The sequence below is a fragment of the Pseudophryne corroboree genome, chromosome 6 (genome assembly GCF_028390025.1).
Source record: "Pseudophryne corroboree isolate aPseCor3 chromosome 6, aPseCor3.hap2, whole genome shotgun sequence".
Lineage (NCBI taxonomy): Eukaryota > Metazoa > Chordata > Amphibia > Anura > Myobatrachidae > Pseudophryne > Pseudophryne corroboree.
The window spans coordinates 585,373,404-585,390,802 of record NC_086449.1 but is presented as its reverse complement, the minus strand read 5'-3'; the positions used below and the strand labels follow the sequence as shown (position 1 = coordinate 585,390,802).

The following is a 17,399-nucleotide window of genomic DNA, read 5'->3' as shown; positions in this document are numbered from 1 at the left end:
GCCACCTCTGGTACATGTGTATTCGTATGTGAATATCCAAATAAATATATATATTTTTAGTTAACAGTTACATGCACTATGGAGCACTCCTCATTTTCTACTTGTTCGTTGATAATCACCCGGTGTTTGGATACGGGATATTGCAGTGGGAGGATGCCGACCTGAGGAGATGATTGCAGTGCAATAAGAACCAACGTTGTGGAATCCTTTATATAAGATATTTGGTTTTTAAGGTGTACATTTCCTTTTTGGGACTTGTGGTTCCACGGTGGACTTGTAAGTTTGAAATGAATTGTGCACTAACAGTTTAGGTGTGTATGTATATGTATATATATATATATATATATATATATATATATATATATATATATATATATATATATATATATAAAATAGAAAACAAAAAGGATCAATGGAATACTTGTTACACTACAGGTTTGTGAAATTCTCTATATAAATGTGAAATCTATGGGATATAATATGTGCAAACAACATATACAAGCACAGCAAGTGCTCTATAGGAATAATATTTTACGCCTACGAATCAGAGCATTATACCATGTTTAGTGGAAATAATGCCATATCTGTAATATACTATAAGCTTGAACGTGTAAGCTACACCATAAGATTACTATATCTGTACTAGGACAAAAGAGGACTAAATAATTGTAATAAAGATTAGCGCCTCTTTCTGTAATGTCAGAGGAGTGAGCAAGAAAGTAAGTTTAAAAAGTAAAAGCAGGATTTCAGAAAGGATCAGTTTCTGGGGGTCAGTCAGCTACTGCAAAATGCCGACCATCTAGTCTGCTACCAGCTGACAGATTACCACACGTGTCACTGCGCTGCTCCTACGTAGCATTTCTATTCTAAAAAACTATTTGGAATTTGTATGTATATATATGTAGGCGTATCTCCCAGTTTTTGATAAATATAGGGATCTGGACATTTTCTACAGGGATCTGAATGCAGTTAGTCACCACTGGAGTCAGTTAGTGTGGTACTTGAGGCGATCAAAAGCGCTCTGCTGCAGCTTTTAATCACCACCCATGTATCAATGGCAACATATCCGAGGCCCGAAGTACAGTGTCGCCTATTATCTGGACTGGTGGGCCAATGATACATTACCTTCAAACAATGGATTAAGAATCGAAGACAAAAATCACCAACATAAAGGCTCTAATTAAGATTTGTTATTTTTTATAAGCAGATTCTAATGCTGGACACGGCAATGATGTAAAAGAATGATGTATTGGGAACCAGCGTTATAGGAGAAGGGAGCAATATTGGCTGACAGATACAGTATGTCGTTAACCTGGCAGCAATAAGCTTTATAAAAAAAACAGAGTATTGGTGCCAGCGCAACCCACCTGGATGCTATAAAACACTGGCTACAATCCCTTTGCCAGGTAGTATTGTGATTACACCAATCCAAATTCCATAGGTAGAACTGCAAGTTTAAGGGATGAAGAAAGCAATATTCACAGAAACAACTCAATCTCTATGAAAGGTTGTAAGGTGAAGATGTCACAACTATTCAGTGTATACATGCAATATATTACATATAGACACATTATATATAAAGCTATCTATAGCATAGGTACATTACCATCTAACATTGATTCAAGAACTTTCCCACGGTCACCCGACAGTAGAGTGTGAGTGTGAGTGTGTGTGTGTGTGTGGGTTCAGCAAATACAGATCACCACAATTATATTAAGATCTTGTGTTATACGTATAGGTACAAAACTCACAGCCTTGCTGGCGGCATGAGACCGGCATGGTAAATTTTTGTGACCAACAAGTCAGATACCAGTGGGGTTGTCACATAGAAAAACAAACAACTAAAACACGACAGTAGTATTTCTGTCCTGTGTCCCACAATGCACCAGGTCTCCATACAGATGAGGAACTAGGGACTGACAGTGAGGGCAAGGGTGGCGATGAATCAGAATGATTCAGCTCACTTCCGATTCCCCGCACTGTCAATGAAGAGACTTGCGTTGCTACTGCTAGGTGGAAGCTGAGCTAGAAAGTACAGAAATGCACTGAAGGGGGAGGAGGATGCATGCTACAGAAGGGTAGAAATATGTCACAGAAGGTGATGAGGAAAGATGTGTTACCTAAGTGAGGGTATGGGCAAGAGGAATGTGTTACAGAGGTATGGGTGACCGTGGCATCCATTTACTAAGCCTTCAATGGAAATAAAGTGGATGGAAAAATAAGTAACAATCAGCTCCTATCTGCCATGTCACAGGCTGGGTTTAAAATGATAGATAGGAGCTGATTGGCTGGCACTTTATCTCCATCCAAGGCTTAGTAAATAGACCCCTATTTGAGAGGGGCACGGGTATACACCTCTTATGTAATATTTGCTTTACAGGTATTGTCACACCCCCTATATATGAATCTATCAGTGCTAGGAAAACGCAGCTATTTTACCTATTTTAATGCAATTTAAACACTTATTTTAATGCCTAAAGTGTAAAAAAAAAAAAAAATTAGGCATGAACAAGCCCTAAATCTAAATGAATTCTGCTACATCTATATGATAGCAAAAGCAAATGCAAGCTAAGAGTCGACCTATATAATGTAGCCACATAGTTTTCCTTCATTATCATTATTAGCCTGGCTAAAAAGCAGATTAAGGATTAGATTTATTGAAACTTCTAAAACAGACAAGCGGTGGTGTTGGCCACAGCAGCCAGATTCTGTCTTTCATTTTCTGGAATGCATTAGAAAAATGATAGCAAGCATGTGACTGGTTGTTTTGGGCAACACCTCCACCTGCCTGATTTAGTAAATCTAGTTTTGAGGGTGTGACAGAGAAACAGGCCATGGCATGGTGTGACAAGGCACAGGGAACGCTACATGCAGATCCAGGCCAACATGGCTGCACTCGATGGGCATTTTGCCTCTTTTCAACCTCACTAACTATGTAACTATGTGAGCAGGCATCACCTTAACGCAGTAACATCCAAACTGCGGCCCTCCAGCTGTTGTTAAACTACATATCCCAGCATGCCCTGACAGTTTTTCTGTAAGAGAATGCTAAAGCTGTGTCGGGGTATGCTGGGATGTGTAGTTTCTCAACAGCTGGAGGGCCGTAGTTTGGACATGCCTGCCTTAACCAAACAGTGGTGGAAAACTTGAAAGGTGACCAACACAATACTTTGACATATAACTGATCAGCAATACCCCACTTGTATCTGCATTTTACCAGTAGTAACAGTACTTTTAAGTAATCTACTTCTGTCACTACTTTCAACCTACCCACAAAGATTGACCACCCTATAGAAACCGGATTGATGTATACATGTTCACATTCTGCAGCTGTGCTGTCAACAGAAAAAGCTTTAACATTTCTACTACATAAAATAAGTCTAGTTGAGCAAACAGTAAGCATAATGCCTCTCCTACAAAACAGATGCCATTTCTTCACATATTACACAGTGACTTTCTCAGAATCAGGCTCAGCAAGGGACTCACTTGATCCAGTGCCTGGCCTTAGTGGTTTGAGAGGAGTAGTTTGCGGCAGTGTGTTCCCGGAGCTGGTGTATATAGTCATGAGCTTGCTTTTAGTTTCATGCTTCTTGTGCTTCTTGCCCATGTAATGCTGCTCAGCCATATGAGGGTTGTTGAAGGTGGCTTTGCATAGGCTGCAAAACTGGTCAGGGTCTGACTGATCTGCGCTTCCAGGAGTTTTTGGAGCAGATGATGGTTGTACACGTGGGGCAGACTTCTTACTTGCAGGTGGTCCCCCTACAGAAATACAAAAATGGAGTATATATAAAAGAATACTGCAACACTGAATGCATGAATGTCCATGCATCCAACATTTGCTTTACCAAAGTGGCTGTGTGTATCACTGGAAAAGTCCAATACATTTGAAAGGCCTTAAAAAATAGGGACATTAACAAATTAGCTTTAATTTAAAATATCCAAAAGTTGTTATTTTAATATCAAGCATCTATAATCGTTGTTCTCCACTGTAATATGTATTCACCTCTCTCCAGCGTTACCACATTTATTTTGTGGGTCAGACTGTAAATTATTAATCCGGCAAAATATCTACACCAGTTATGCCCATTTTACACAAAATGCTGGGTCACACCCAGGATTTTGTATACAGGTCCAATCTGGCTAAGTGACTCCATAGTGGCAGCTGGACATGGAGTATTGCAGGATAAATGACATCACTGGACAAGGGAGCAGCCATGGCGCGCCTTATGCTGTAAACAGGTGCCGGGACCTTCACCAGGATGAATCCTGCAAGCTAGACCCAGGTTAACCCTTTTACACAGAGCAGCTCCCGGGTTATCATGGCAATAACCCAAGTTTTAGCAGTACTGGAAAAGGGATATTAGAGCTGTATTATCCCGCAACAAAAGTATGTTGTGGAGGTCAGTTTACTCCTCCCATTGGCATTAGTGATAAAACATTTATCAGAGAGATACTGGTAATGCAGTAAGTTTTATAACACTAAATTACTGAACTATCCACATCTCCTCTGACAATCTGGACAGTGGGAGGTACAACATTCCACTCATGTAATCATAAATAATGTATGAGTATCCTGAAATCATAAAAGACTTATTAAGCAACTTTTCTTTTCACACTAAAGGTTTTAATATTTCCCCTTATGTGACAATTACTACTCATTTTAATTAAGCACCAATAAAAGTAATGTTTTATTATTACTGATTGGTGCACCTCCAACTACTGTTTCCATGCTCCAATCAAGTAACATGTAAAAGAAAACAAGTTTTATGGTAAGAACTTACCTTTGTTAAAACTCTTTCTGCGAGGTACACTGGGCTCCACAAGGAATGGACAATGGGGTGTAGAGTAGGATCTAGATCCGAGGCACCAACAGGCTCAAAGCTCTGACTGTTCCCAGAATGCATAGCACCGCCTCCTATCTCACCCCACCTCCCTGCACAGGATCTCAGTTTTTAGTTAACCAGTCCAATGCAGTAGCAGGAAAAGAGACGGCAACGGTTAGTAGCCACAACACCGCATTCTCACGACAGGAGACGTATCAGCGGCTAATGCCCTACCAACCCAAAGAAGCTAAGTGCGTCAGGGTGGGCGCCTTGTGGAGCCCAGTGTACCTCGCAGAAAGAGTTTTAACAAAGGTACCGTAAGTTCTTACCTTAAAACTCATTTTCTGCTGCTGCGGGGTACACTGGGCTCCACAAGGAATGGACAATGGGGATGTGCTAAAGAAGTTCCTTATGGGAGGGGACGCACTGTAGCGGGCACAAGAACCCGGCGTCCAAAGGAAGCATCCTGGGAAGTGGCAGTATCGAAGGCATAGAACCTTATGAACGTGTTCACCGAGGACCACGTAGCCGCCTTGCACAATTGTTCAAGGGTCGCACCACGTTGGGCTGCCCAAGAAGGTCCAACAGACAGAGTAGAATGGGCCTTAATGTGATCAGGAGCAGAGAGACCAGCCCTCACATAAGCATGTGCAATCACCATTCTAATCCATCTGGCCAGAGTTTGCTTATGAGCAGGCCAGCCCGGTTTGTGAAACCTAAACACAACAAAATGAGAAATCGGATTTCCTAATAGGAGCAGTTCTCTTCACATAGATACGAGAGAGCCCGTACCACATCCAAAGACCGCTCTTTGGGAGAAAGATCAGGAGAAACAAGTGCCGCAACTACAATCTCCTGATTAAGGTGGAACGAAGAAACCACCTTCGGTAGATAGCCGGGACGAGTCCTAAGAACCGCCCAGTCACGGTGAAATATCAGATATGGGGAACTACAGGACAAGGCACCCAAATCTGACACTCTTCTAGCTGAAGCAATAGCCAGCAGAACCACCACCTTAAGGGAAAGCCACTTAAGGTCAGCTGAACCAAGAGGCTATACGGAGACTCTTGTAACGCCTCCAAAACCACCAACAAGTCCCAAGGAGCCACAGGCGGGACATAGGGAGGTTGGATACGTAACACGCCCTGAGTAAAGGTATGCACATCAGGCAAGGTCGCAATTTTTCTCTGAAACCACACCGACAAGGCAGATATTTGAACCTTGACGGAGGCCAGACGCAGGTCTAAGTCCAGGCCCTGCTGAAGAAAAGCCAACAACTTGGCTATACTAAACTTGGAAGCGTCATAATCGTTAGATGCGCACCAAACAAAGTAAGAATGTCAGACCCTATAATAAATCCGAGCCGAAGCCGGTTTCCGGGCCAGCAACATAGTTTGAATGATCGCCTCAGAAAACCCTTTAGCCCTTAAGACGGAAGCTTCAAGAGCCATGCAGTCAAAGACAGCCGGGCTAGATTCTGGTAGACACAGGGACCCTGAACGAGGAGGTCTGGGTGTTGTGGAAGTAGAATTGGACGCTCTGACGATAGGCCTTGCAGGTCTGAGAACCAGTGCCGTCTGGGCCACGCTGGAGCTATGAGAAGCAAAATTCCTTTTTCTTGCTTGAACTTCCGAATTACGCTGGGCAGCAGTGACACCGGAGGGAACACGTACGGCAGCCAAAACCTCCACGGTACCGCCAGCGCATCCACGAATGCTGCTTGAGGATCCCTTGTCCTTGCTCCGAAGACCGGAACCTTGTGATTGTGTCGAGACGCCATCAGATCTACGTTTGGGAGGCCCCACCTTTCCACTAGGAGTTGAAACACTTCTGGATGGAGGCCCCCACTCGCCGGCATGCACGTACTGACGACTGAGAAAGTCCGCTTCCCAATTCAGGACTCCCGGAATGAATATTGCCGATATGGCCGGTAGATTGCGTTCTGCCCACTGTAGAATCCATGAGACTTCCTTCAATGCTAGACGGCTTCGAGTGCCGCCTTGATGATTTATGTAAGCCACTGTGGTGGCGTTGTCCGACTGTACTTGAACAGGACGGTTCTGAATTAAATGCTGGGCTAGGTTCAAGGCATTGAAGACCGCAACTCCAGAATATTGATCGAGACGAGGGACTCCTCCTTGGTCCACCGCCCCTGAAGGGAGTGTTGCTCCCGCAACGCACCCCAACCTCTTAGACTGGCATCTGTCGTCAACAGGATCCAGTCGGATATCCAGAACGGATGGCCCCTGCACAGTTATTGGTCCAGGAGCCACCAGAGCAGCGACAGACGGACCTCCGGAGTCAATGAGATCATTTGAGACCTGATCCGGTAAGGCAGGTCGTCCCATTTGGCTAGAATCAGCCTCTGGAGAGGGCAAGAGTGAAATTGAGCGTACTCCACCATGTTGAATGCTGACACCATGAGGCCCAGCACCTGCATCGCCGAATGTATAGACACTTGCGGACGAGATAGGAAGCACCGAATCCTGTCCTGAAGTTTTAGGACTTTCTCCTGAGACACGAACAACCGCTGGTTGTGAGTGTCCAATAGTGCTCCCAGATGCACCATGCTCTGAGCAGGGATCAGGAATGACTTCTTCCAGTTGATGAGCCACCCGTGGGCTTGCAGAAACCGGACCGTCACATCTAGATGACGCAGGAGAAGATCTGGGGAATTTACCAGGATTAACAAGTCGTCCAAATACGGCAGTATCCTGACCCCTTGACGGCAGAGTACCACCGTCATCACCGCCATGACTTTTGTAAAGACTCGCGGAGTCGTTGTTAAACCAAAAAGGTAACGCCCGAAACTGGTAATGGCAGTTGCCAATCGCAAATCTCAGGTATTGCTGATGAGAGACACTGCTATAAGAATATGCAGGTAAGCATCCTGTATATCCAGGGAGACCATGAAGTCCCCAGGTTCCAAGGCCAGAACTATAGAGCGAAGGGTTTCCATCCGGAACCTGGAAACCTTCACAAACCTGTTCAATGCCTTGAGGTTGAGAATGGGCCGGGAGGACCCATTCGATTTCGGGACTAGAAACAGCTGAGAATAGTACCCACCTGTACTACGACTCCTGTATCCAGGAGGGTCTGTACCACCGAATGTAGAGTGTTTGCCTTTGTCTTGTCCAACGGGACATATGTCTGGCAAAATCGATGAGGGGGTCGGTTTTTGAAGGCTTTGGCGTAACCTCGAGTGACGACTTCCGTACCCAGGCATCAGAAGTGGTCTTCAACCATTCCTGGGTATACCCTAGAAGCCGGCCCCCCACCCTGGGATCCCCCAGAGGGAGGCCCGCCCCGTCATGCGGCAGGCTTATCTGTCTTGGAAGCTGGCTGACGGGCCGCCCAGGCTCTTTTGGGCTTAGGCTTACCAGGCTTGAAAGTGCGGGCCTGCTTGTTGTACGCCTGACCTTTTGCTTTACCTGAAGGACGAAAGGGGCGAAAGGAAGTCCAGATCCACAGACCAGGATCTCAGCCACAATATCCGGCGAGCAAGGACTGACGTAGTAGAGGCCTTGGCTGCCAGGATACCGGCATCAGAAGCTGCCTCTTTAATATAACGAGAAGCTGTGACGATATAAGACAAGCATTGTCTAGCATGGTCAGAGGAGATTTCAGCATCTAACTCCAAGGCCCATGCTTCAATGGCCTCTGCAGCCCAAGTAGCTGCAATAGTGGGCCTTTGTGCAGCACCCGTGAGGGTGTAAATCGCTTTCAGACAACCCTCCACACGTTTATCCGTAGGCTCTTTTAGAGACGTGACGGTGGTGACCGGTAGAGCTGAGGAAACCACCATCCTAGCCACATGCGAGTCCACTGGAGGAGGGGTTTCCCAATTCTTAGACAGCTCCGGCGCGAGGGGATAGCAAGCCAGCATCTTTTTTGAGGCACAAACTTCGTACCCGAATTTTCCCAGGGTTCCTGACGTATATCAATTAGGTGGTCAGAGTGAAGTAAAACTTGTTTAATCACCTTCTGACGCTTGAACCTATCTGGTTTCTTAGGAGGAACGGATGGCTCGGGATCATCCGTAAAATTAACTTTATGGCCTCCAAAAGATCAGGAACATCCACATGTGAACCACCCTCCCCATCAGCCGTATCTGATTCAAAACCTGTGGTGTAAGTGCAGTCTTCATCAGACGAGGTGTCAGTGACAGCAGTGGATTGTGAGGAGACAAGCGCTCGCTTAGAGGACCCCTTGGACGTAGGCGAGCGATGGTCAGACTTTTTAGTAGTCAGGGACTGGTCCAACTTCTTTATTTGAGCAGATAAATCGTCCGCCCACGGCGGGTTAGCTGCAGGGACCACAAACGGTTGCACCGGCATTGGGGGTCCCATAGAGGGTGTTAGTTTATGAACTAGCGTATGCAGAAGCGTGGAAAAAGCGGCCCACGGTGGGTCATTATTTGCCCCCGTAGCCACCATCCCACTGGGGAGCAAGGAGCCACCAAAACCAGAGCCCAAAGCCGCTATATTCTCCTCATAGGTATCTGCGGCTTCAGCAACACCGGCAGTGTGTTCAGCCCCAGAACCGTTACCCTCAGAAGCAGACATGATATAACTTGCAGTATCAGGTAACACAGTACAATTTGTCAGCAGCACAATACTTCTAGCCCAAACCCCTGCGCAGTTTAGTCAGCACCAGCAGAGATAAAGGAGAGATATGGTGACTAAATCAGAGATGAATACGTAATACAGTATATCTTTGTGAAAATCCTATATTAGATAAAACCTGACGCACCAAGCCCTCTCAGGTTATAGAATATAGAGATAGCAGGTTGAGTGAAAGACACGAAATGGACACCACTCCGCTACCAAATGCACACACAAATAGTCACAGTCTGTACAATGCAGAGGTTATTACCAACAATAATACTGCACTGGACTAGCTTACACAGCTATATAACAATAGATATAACAGTACACAGTAAGAACTGGATGTATATCACAGGGTAATTGTACTAGGAAACCCTAAGTGCACTCTTTCTTAACTAACACGGACTAAAAAAGGCAGGTAGAATACTTAAGTGTCTTGTAAAGTCACAGCACTGACAACCAGGCTGCTTTACATAGGAGGATTTGCCCAAGCATTCCCAGGAACAGTGAGCTGAGGGATAATGGCGCCGCAGATACTGCCAGGGAGTGAGGGAGAGACAGATATGCAGCTCCAGGGCGGGAACATTTGCAGAAAATGGCGCCCTGTGGCTGGGGGAGGGGCTTCAGGTCCAAGCTCTATCCCCCTGCTGGCAAAACCACCAGGTACTGCAGGCTCTACTAAAATGGTTTATAGAGAAAACCTGACCTGTCCCATACCCTGGTGATCTAGTGGGATCGCCTGTACTGCCACAATGTCCACCGCCAGCGGCCCGCCTCCCACTGACCACGGCGGATCGCGATAAAGACCGGGTCCCGCAAGCGAGGCCCACGTACCACCTCCCGAAGAGCCCCCGTCGTGTGTGCCTGACAAGAAGAAAACCGGAGCCTCCTGCTGTAGTTACCCGGCAACAGGACTTAAGAGTGTACAGCGCCGCTGGGGAGAGCCGGAGCTGCAGCCGTGAATGTCCACTGACATGTAACACTGCTGCTGCCCTTGAAGTCCTCACTTTTTTCCTCAGAAAAAAAGCTCTTCTTAGGGCTGCCTGGAGCAGCCCCTCTGTTAAGTGCCTGCTACTGCAGCACCAACTACAAAACTGAGATCCTATGCAGTGAGGCGGGGTGATATAGGAGGCGGCGCTATGCATTCTGGGAACAGTCAAAGCTTTGAGTCTGTTGGTGCCTCGGATCAAGATCCTACTCTACACCCCATTCCTTGTGGAGCCCAGTATACCCCGCAGCAGAAAGTTTATTAAAATGAGGCAATCAAATAATTAGGGCTATAAAGATAACTTGGATAATTCTTAGCCTACCACTCAGACACCCCCATGATGAAATATTCAAAGACATTATTTTGTATATTTAGGAGGGTTTTTGTATCGCAGACTGTATTTAATTTTTAAAATCATATCTGTTTTTACACTATGTAGACAAAAGTGACTGGAAACCTTCCCCTATCCTTTCCACCCACAATGATGTGCTCCTGCAACAGAAATGTGTTTGTGACGGTACGAAACAGGTAGATGGCCACTTATTAGATGGTTTGCTGGAAGGAGCTAACAGAGGGGCAGATGTATTAACCTGGAAAAGGAATAAGGAAGTTAAAAACCAGTGATATGTGCAAGTTGATAAACGAACCAGCCAATCCGCTCCAATATGTAAAATAAGAATTTACTCATAGTCCGTAGTGGATGCTGGGAACTCCGTAAGGACCATGGGGAATAGCGGCTCCGCAGGAGACTGGGCACAAATAGAAAGCTTTAGTACTACCTGGTGTGCACTGGCTCCTCCCCCTATGACCCTCCTCCAAGCCTCAGTTAGGATACTGTGCCCGGACGAGCGTACACAGTAAGGAAGGATTTTGAATCCCGGGTAAGACTCATACCAGCCACACCAATCACACCGTATAACTTGTGATCTGAACCCAGTTTACAGTATGATAAACAGAGGAGCCTCTAGAAAAGATGGCTCACTACAACAATAACCCGATTTAGTTAACAATAACTATGTACAAGTATTGCAGACAATCCGCACTTGGGATGGGCGCCCAGCATCCACTACGGACTATGAGAAATAGAATTATCGGTAAGTAAATTCTTATTTTCTCTGACGTCCTAGTGGATGCTGGGAACTCCGTAAGGACCATGGGGATTATACCAAAGCTCCCAAACGGGCGGGAGAGTGCGGATGACTCTGCAGCACCGAATGAGAGAACTCCAGGTCCTCCTCAGCCAGGGTATCAAATTTGTAGAATTTAGCAAACGTGTTTGCCCCTGACCAAGTAGCTGCTCGGCAAAGTTGTAAAGCCGAGACCCCTCGGGCGGCCGCCCAAGATGAGCCCACTTTCCGTGTGGAATGGGCTTTTACAGATTTTGGCTGTGGCAAGCCTGCCACAGAATGTGCAAGCTGAATTGTACTACAAATCCAACGAGCAATAGTCTGCTTAGAAGCAGGAGCACCCAGCTTGTTGGGTGCATACAGGATAAACAGCGAGTCAGATTTTCTGACTCCAGCCGTCCTGGAAACGTATATTTTCAGGGCCCTGACTACGTCCAGCAACTTGGAGTCCTCCAAGTCCCTAGTAGCCGCAGGTACCACAATAGGCTGATTCAGGTGAAACGCTGAAACCACCTTAGGGAGAAACTGAGGACGAGTCCTCAATTCTGCCCTATCCGTATGAAAAATTAGGTAAGGGCTTTTATAGGATAAAGCCACAAATTCTGACACGCGCCTGGCTGAAGCCAGGGCCAATAGCATTACCACTTTCCATGTGAGATATTTTAAGTCCACAGTGGTGAGTGGTTCAAACCAATGTGATTTTAGGAACCCCAAAACCACATTGAGATCCCAAGGTGCCACTGGAGGCACAAAAGGAGGCTGTATATGCAGCACCCCTTTGACAAACGTCTGAACTTCAGGAACTGAAGCCAGTTCTTTTTGGAAGAAGATCGACAGGGCCGAAATTTGAACCTTAATGGACCCTAATTTTAGGCCCATAGACAGTCCTGTTTGCAGGAAATGCAGGAAACGACCCAGTTGAAATTCCTCTGTAGGGGCCTTCTTGGCCTCGCACCACGCAACATATTTACGCCAAAAACGGTGACAATGCTGCACGGTTACATCCTTCCTGGCTTTGATCAGGGTAGGGATGACTTCATCCGGAATGCCTTTTTCCTTCAGGATCCGGCGTTCAACCGCCATGCCGTCAAACGCAGCCGCGGTAAGTCTTGGAACAGACAGGGTCCCTGCTGGAGCAGGTCCCTTCGTAGAGGTAGAGGCCACGGGTCCTCCGTGAGCATCTCTTGAAGTTCCGGGTACCAAGTCCTTCTTGGCCAATCCGGAGCCACGAGTATAGTCCTTACTCCTCTCCTTCTTATGATTCTCAGTACCTTGGGTATGAGAGACAGAGGAGGGAACACATACACTGACTGGTACACCCATGGTGTTACCAGCGCGTCCACAGCTATTGCCTGAGGGTCCCGTGACCTGGCGCAATACCGGTCTAGTTTTTTGTTGAGGCGTGACGCCATCATGTCCACTTTGGTTTTTCCCAACGGTTCACAATCATGTGGAAGACTTCTGGGTGAAGTCCCCACTCTCCCGGGTGGAGGTCGTGCCTGCTGAGGAAGTCTGCTTCCCAGTTGTCCACTCCCGGAATGAACACTGCTGACAGTGCTATCACATGATTTTCCGCCCAGCGAAGAATCCTTGCAGCTTCTGCCATTGCCCTCCTGCTTCTTGTGCCACCCTGTCTGTTTACGTGGGTGACTGCCGTGATGTTGTCCGACTGGATCAGCACCGGCTGACCTTGAAGCAGAGGTCGTGCTAGGCTTAGAGCATTGTAGATGGCCCTTAGCTCCAGGATATTTATGTGAAGTGATGTCTCCAGGCTTGACCACAAGCCCTGGAAATTTTTTCCTTGTGTGACTGCTCCCCAGCCTCGCAGGCTGGCATCCGTGGTCACCAGGACCCAGTCCTGAATGCCGAATCTGCGGCCCTCTAGAAGATGAGCACTCTGCAACCAACACAGGAGGGACACCCTTGTTCTTGGTGACAGGGTTATCCGCTGATGCATCTGAAGATGCGACCCGGACCATTTGTCCAGCAGGTCCCACTGGAAAGTTCTTGCGTGGAATCTGCCGAATGGGATTGCTTCGTAGGAAGCCACCATTTTACCCAGAACCCTTGTGCATTGATGCACTGAGACTTGGCTCGGTTTTAGGAGGTTCCAGACTAGCTCGGATAACTCCCTGGCTTTCTCCTCCGGGAGAAACACCTTTTTCTGGACTGTGTCCAGGATCATCCCTAGGAACAGAAGACGAGTCGTCGGAACCAGCTGCGATTTTGGAATATTGAGAATCCAATCGTGCTGCCGCAACACTACCTGAGATAGTGCTACACCGACCTCCAACTGTTCCCTGGATCTTACCCTTATCAGGGAATCGTCCAAGTAAGGGATAACTAAAATTCCCTTCCTTCGAAGGAATATCATCATTTCGGCCATTACCTTGGTAAAGACCCGGGGTGCCGTGGACCATCCATACGGCAGCGTCTGAACTGATAGTGACAGTTCTGTACCATAAACCTGAGGTACCCTTGGTGAGAAGGGTAAATTTGGACATGAAGGTAAGCATCCTTGATGTCCCGAGACATCATGTAGTCCCCTTCTTCCAGGTTCGCAATCACTGCTCTGAGTGACTCAATCTTGAATTTGAACCTCTGTATGTAAGTGTTCAAAGATTTTAGATTTAGAATCGGTCTCACCGAGCCGTCCGGCTTCGGTACCACAACAGTGTGGAATAATACCCCGTTCCCTGTTGCAGGAGGGGTACCTTGATTATCACCTGCTGGGAATACAGCTTGTGAATGGCTTCCAAAACTGTCTCCCTGTCAGAAGGAGACATCGGTAAAGCAGACTTTAGGAAACGGCGAGGGGGAGACGTCTCCAATTCCAATTTGTACCCCTGAGATATCACCTGACGGATCCAGGGGTCTACTTGCGAGTGAGCCCACTGCGCGCTGAAATTCATTGAGACGGGCCCCCCACCGTGCCTGATTCTGCTTGTAAAGCCCCAGCGTCATACTGAGGGCTTGGCAGAGGCGGGAGAGGGTTTCTGTTCCTGGGAACTGGCTGATTTCTGCAGCCTTTTCCCTCTCCCTCTGTCACGGGGCAGAAATGAGGAACCTTTTGCCCGCTTGTCCACGAAAAGACTGCGCCTGATAATACGGCGTCTTCTCATGTTGAGAGGCGACCTGGGGTACAAACGTGGATTTCCCAGCTGTTGCCGTGGCCACCAGGTCTGAAAGACCGACCCCAAATAACTCCTCCCCTTAATAAGGCAATACTTCCAAATGCCGTTTGAAATCCGCATCACCTGACCACTGTCGTGTCCATAACCCTCTACTGGTAGAAATGGACAACGCACTTAGACTTGATGCCAGTCGGCAAATATTCCGCTGTGCATCACGCATATATAGAAATGCATCTTTTAAATGCTCTATAGGCAAAAATATACTGTCCCTATCTAGGGTATCAATATTTTCAGTCAGGGAATCCGACCACGCCAACCCAGCACTGCACATCCAGGCTGAGGCGATTGCTGGTCGCAGTATAACACCAGTATGTGTGTAAATACATTTTAGGATACCCTCCTGCTTTCTATCAGCAGGATCCTTAAGGGCGGCCATCTCAGGAGAGGGTAGAGCCCTTACAAGCGTGTGAGCGCTTTATCCACCCTAGGGGGTGTTTCCCAACGCACCCTAACCTCTGGCGGGAAAGGATATAATGCCAATAACATTTTAGAAATTATCAGTTGTTATCGGGGGAAACCCACGCATCATCACACACCTCATTTAATTTCTCAGATTCAGGAAAACTACAGGTAGTTTTTCCTCACCGAACATAATACCCCTTTTTGGTGGTACTTGTATTATCAGAAAATAAGAATTTACTTACCGATAATTCTATTTCTCGGAGTCCGTAGTGGATGCTGGGGTTCCTGAAAGGACCATGGGGGGAATAGAGGCTCCGCAGGAGACAGGGCACAAAAGTAAAGCTTTCCGATCAGGTGGTGTGCACTGGCTCCTCCCCCTATGACCCTCCTCCAAGCCAGTTAGGTACTGTGCCCGGACGAGCGTACACAATAAGGGAGGAATTTTGAATCCCGGGTAAGACTCATACCAGCCACACCAATCACACCATACAACTTGTGATCTAAACCCAGTTAACAGCATGATAACAGCGGAGCCTCTGAAAAGATGGCTCACAACAATAATAACCCGATTTTTGTAACTATGTACAAGTATTGCAGATAATCCGCACTTGGGATGGGCGCCCAGCATCCACTACGGACTCCGAGAAATAGAATTATCGGTAAGTAAATTCTTATTTTCTCTATCGTCCTAGTGGATGCTGGGGTTCCTGAAAGGACCATGGGGATTATACCAAAGCTCCCAAACGGGCGGGAGAGTGCGGATGACTCTGCAGCACCGAATGAGAGAACTCCAGGTCCTCCTTAGCCAGGGTATCAAATTTGTAGAATTTAGCAAACGTGTTTGCCCCTGACCAAGTAGCTGCTCGGCAAAGTTGTAAAGCCGAGACCCCTCGGGCAGCCGCCCAAGATGAGCCCACCTTCCTTGTGGAATGGGCATTTACATATTTTGGCTGTGGCAGGCCTGCCACAGAATGTGCAAGCTGAATTGTATTACACATCCAACTAGCAATAGTCTGCTTAGAAGCAAGAGCACCCAGTTTGTTGGGTGCATACAGGATAACAGCAAGTCAGTTTTCCTGACTCCAGCCGTCCTGGAACATATTTTCAGGGCCCTGACAACATCTAGCAACTTGGAGTCCTCCAAGTCCCTAGTAGGTGCAAGGCACCACAATAAGCTGGTTCAGGTGAAACACTGACACCACCTTAGGGAGAGAACTGGGGACGAGTCCGCAGCTCTGCCCTGTCCGAATGGACAAACAGATATGGGCTTTTTTGAGAAAAAACCACCAATTTGACACTCGCCTGGTCCAGGCCAGGGCCAAGAGCATGGTCACTTTTCATGTGAGATGCTTCAAATCCACAGATTTGACTGGTTTTAAACCAATGTGATTTGAGGAATCCCAGAACTACGTTGAGATCCCACAGTGCCACTGGAGGCACAAAAGGGGGTTGTATATGCAATACTCCCTTGACAAACTTCTGGACTTCAGGAACTGAAGCCAATTCTTTCTGGAAGAAAATCGACAGGGCCAAAATTTGAACCTTAATGGACCCCAATTTGAGGCCCATAGACACTCCTGTTTGCAGGAAATGCAGGAAACGACCGAGTTGAAATTTCTTTGTGGGGCCTTCCTGGCCTCACACCACGCAACATATTTTCGCCACATGTGGTGATAATGTTGTGCGGTCACCTCCTTTCTGGCTTTGACCAGGGTAGGAATGACCTCTTCCGGAATGCCTTTTTCCCTTAGGATCCGGCTTTCCACCGCCATGCCGACAAACGCAGCTGCGGTAAGTCTTGGAACAGACATGGTACTTGCTGAAGCAAGTCCCTTCTTAGCGGCAGAGGCCATAAGACCTCTGTAAGCATCTCTTGAAGTTCCGGGTACCAAGTCCTTCTTGGCCAATCCGGAGCCATGAGTATAGTTCTTACTCCTCTACGTCTTATAATTCTCAGCACCTTAGGTATGAGAAGCAGAGGAGGGAACACATACACCGACTGGTACACCCACGGTGTTACCAGAACGTCCACAGCTATTGCCTGAGGGTCTCTTGACCTGGCGCAATACCTGTCCCGTTTTTTGTTCAGACGGGACGCCATCATGTCCACCTTTGGTATTTCCCAACGGTTTACAATCATGTGGAAAAAACTTCCCGATGAAGTTTCCACTCTCCCGGGTGGAGGTCGTGCCTGCTGAGGAAGTCTGCTTCCCAGTTTCCATTCCCGGGATGAAACACTGCTGACAGTGCTATCACAT

General features: G+C 47.1%; 1 protein-coding gene across 4 annotated transcripts in view; it reads right to left on the bottom strand.

Annotated features, from left to right (window-relative positions):
- ZNF346 (zinc finger protein 346) overlaps window positions 1-17,399 on the bottom strand; it is a 254,243-nt gene that overhangs the window by 145,142 nt on the left and 91,702 nt on the right. For all 4 annotated transcript variants that reach the window (XM_063927942.1, XM_063927945.1, XM_063927944.1 and 1 more), the window contains exon 5: window positions 3,487-3,759. In XM_063927942.1, the coding sequence (XP_063784012.1) occupies window positions 3,487-3,759 (273 nt within the window). The remainder of the gene's footprint in view (window positions 1-3,486; window positions 3,760-17,399) is intronic.